The following is a 1,114-nucleotide window of genomic DNA, read 5'->3' as shown; positions in this document are numbered from 1 at the left end:
GTTATTATGTTATTATTCATTCAACTAATAATATAATAAATAAAGATGTTACCATTTAGATATGACAAAAATAAAAATACACTCTCATATATTCCACAAATATAAATGTTATAATTGTATATAATTGAGTTAGCTTACAAATTAATAAATCAAACTTTACTCATTTAATATATGAGTTAAATTTAGACTCAAATTCATCTCATAATAAATCTATAAAATCAATTTATTGATGGGTTAACAAGTAGAGTTTGAACTATAGCTTAAAATCAGAACTTACTTGACTGGACAATTTTTAAAAAATTATCATTCAAAATGTGAATGCTATGGTGCCTATCACATTGTACCTAAGTTATTAAAAAGAGTAAACAAATAATATTTAATAAATTTTATATGATTTATTTTTTTATTTTAAATATTTTATTTTTTACTTTAAAAGGTAAGTTAGACAATTTAAACATAATAACAAAGGCATCATAAAACTCACTCATTCAAAAACCAATTTTGATAACCTAACTATTGATGATAAAAAAGTAAAGAGAAAGTATAGCTAGCCAATAGAGTATATGTACAATGTGTATAATGGGGTTTAGAAATGTTCAATTCAGTAGAATATCATATGTTTATTATCTTTGGTACCCACATGGTTATTCTGAATAGTATGGATGTATTGTATTTGAGAAATGAGTAGTATTTTATCTTGAATGTTCATTTTTTAATTTATATTAAGCCAAATAAACAGCTAATTATACACATTATACAAATACTCCATTAGCTCTGTAACAAGATTTAAAAGTAAAATTTTACCAAACCAGGTCAATACAGTGGGTGGTACATCAAAAACCACTGTATGAGTGTATATATTAGGAACCTGAGATGGAAGGCGTGGCAAATCAACAAACTGGAAAACTGAATCCACAACAGCATCAAGGAATTTTGTTGTGATGCTTTTCATGGCTTTGGAAGCATCGATTTGCAATGTAATTTGTTGCAAAGATCTTAACATTGGCTGAGTGTGAAGTAATGAACAAGGAGAAGAAGTCATGTGAGAAGATGTTACTCGTTCAAATAAAAATAATATGTGTGGAAAATACTAATTTACTCAGGACTGGCAGAA

At 26.5% G+C, this 1,114-nt stretch overlaps 1 protein-coding gene across 2 annotated transcripts in view; it reads right to left on the bottom strand.

The window, feature by feature from the left end:
• LOC107624315 (carotenoid 9,10(9',10')-cleavage dioxygenase 1-like) overlaps window positions 1-1,114 on the bottom strand; it is a 22,548-nt gene that overhangs the window by 21,206 nt on the left and 228 nt on the right. For both annotated transcript variants that reach the window (XM_016326812.2, XM_016326813.2), the window contains exon 2: window positions 869-1,006. In XM_016326812.2, coding sequence (XP_016182298.1) covers window positions 869-1,006 — 138 coding nt within the window. The remainder of the gene's footprint in view (window positions 1-868; window positions 1,007-1,114) is intronic.

Source organism: Arachis ipaensis, chromosome B10, assembly GCF_000816755.2.
Source record: "Arachis ipaensis cultivar K30076 chromosome B10, Araip1.1, whole genome shotgun sequence".
Classification (NCBI taxonomy): Eukaryota; Viridiplantae; Streptophyta; class Magnoliopsida; order Fabales; family Fabaceae; genus Arachis; species Arachis ipaensis.
This window is presented reverse-complemented; position numbering and strand designations above follow the sequence as displayed.